The sequence below is a fragment of the Hippocampus comes genome, unplaced genomic scaffold (assembly GCF_001891065.2).
Source record: "Hippocampus comes isolate QL1 unplaced genomic scaffold, H_comes_QL1_v1.1 scaffold295, whole genome shotgun sequence".
Taxonomy (NCBI): Eukaryota; Metazoa; Chordata; class Actinopteri; order Syngnathiformes; family Syngnathidae; genus Hippocampus; species Hippocampus comes.
The window spans coordinates 448,481-449,249 of NW_017804848.1; the positions used below are offsets into that span (position 1 = coordinate 448,481).

Genomic DNA, 769 nt, shown 5'->3' on the forward strand with positions numbered 1-769 from the left:
CCTGCCTGCTCCGTTGGACCAGGGCGACTGGGACATGTCGAGCGGTCCTGGAGGCTTGAGGGTGTCCGCGCAGCGCGAGACCCCGCGGCCCCAAAACCAATGACAGTGAAAAGGCAAGAAAAAAGGCAGGAAATGCGCCCACAATGTGGGAAAAGGGAAGGTAGCTTTTCCCGGCTCGGCGTCCTTTTTAGATGGTGGTTTTGAAGTCAAGCCCCAAAGTTTGCGGCCCCCGCCCCCCCGCCGCCGCCCTAGGAGGTGTTGAGCAGCGCTCTGGCGCAGGCCCCCTGGTAGTAGGGTGCCTCCAGCGGATCGCCGCCCCTCCCGGCGCCGTAGGACGAGTACTGGAGGGCGTCGTAGGCCCTCAGGTCCAGTTTGTGCTGCTCGGGCGACGACATGAGATTGTTGATGGAAAAGGGGTGGTTGAAGGCGTAGTGGGCGTCGCCCTTCAGCTCCATGCCGTGCGGGGGCAGGCACAGGGACGAGAGCAGCTGCGGGCCGGGCGCTTTGGCGCCCTCGGGGCCGGGCGGCGAGCGGCGGCTGGACGAGGGCAGCGGGGACCTCAGGTCCAGTTTGTGCTGCTCGGGCGACGACATGAGATTGTTGATGGAAAAGGGGTGGTTGAAGGCGTAGTGGGCGTCGCCCTTCAGCTCCATGCCGTGCGGGGGCAGGCACAGGGACGAGAGCAGCTGCGGGCCGGGCGCTTTGGCGCCCTCGGGGCCGGGCGGCGAGCGACGGCTGGACGAGGGCAGCGGGGACGCGTCGGCGAGCG

At 67.4% G+C, this 769-nt stretch overlaps 1 protein-coding gene across 1 annotated transcript in view; it reads right to left on the reverse strand.

Moving 5' to 3' along the window:
* The window catches only part of foxa1 (forkhead box A1), an 18,860-nt gene continuing 18,091 nt past the window's right edge, over positions 1 to 769 (reverse strand). Inside the window, exon 3 of the mRNA XM_019877896.1 lies at positions 1 to 558. Within this exon, the coding sequence (XP_019733455.1) occupies positions 249 to 558 (310 nt within the window). The 3' untranslated portion in view covers positions 1 to 248. The remainder of the gene's footprint in view (positions 559 to 769) is intronic.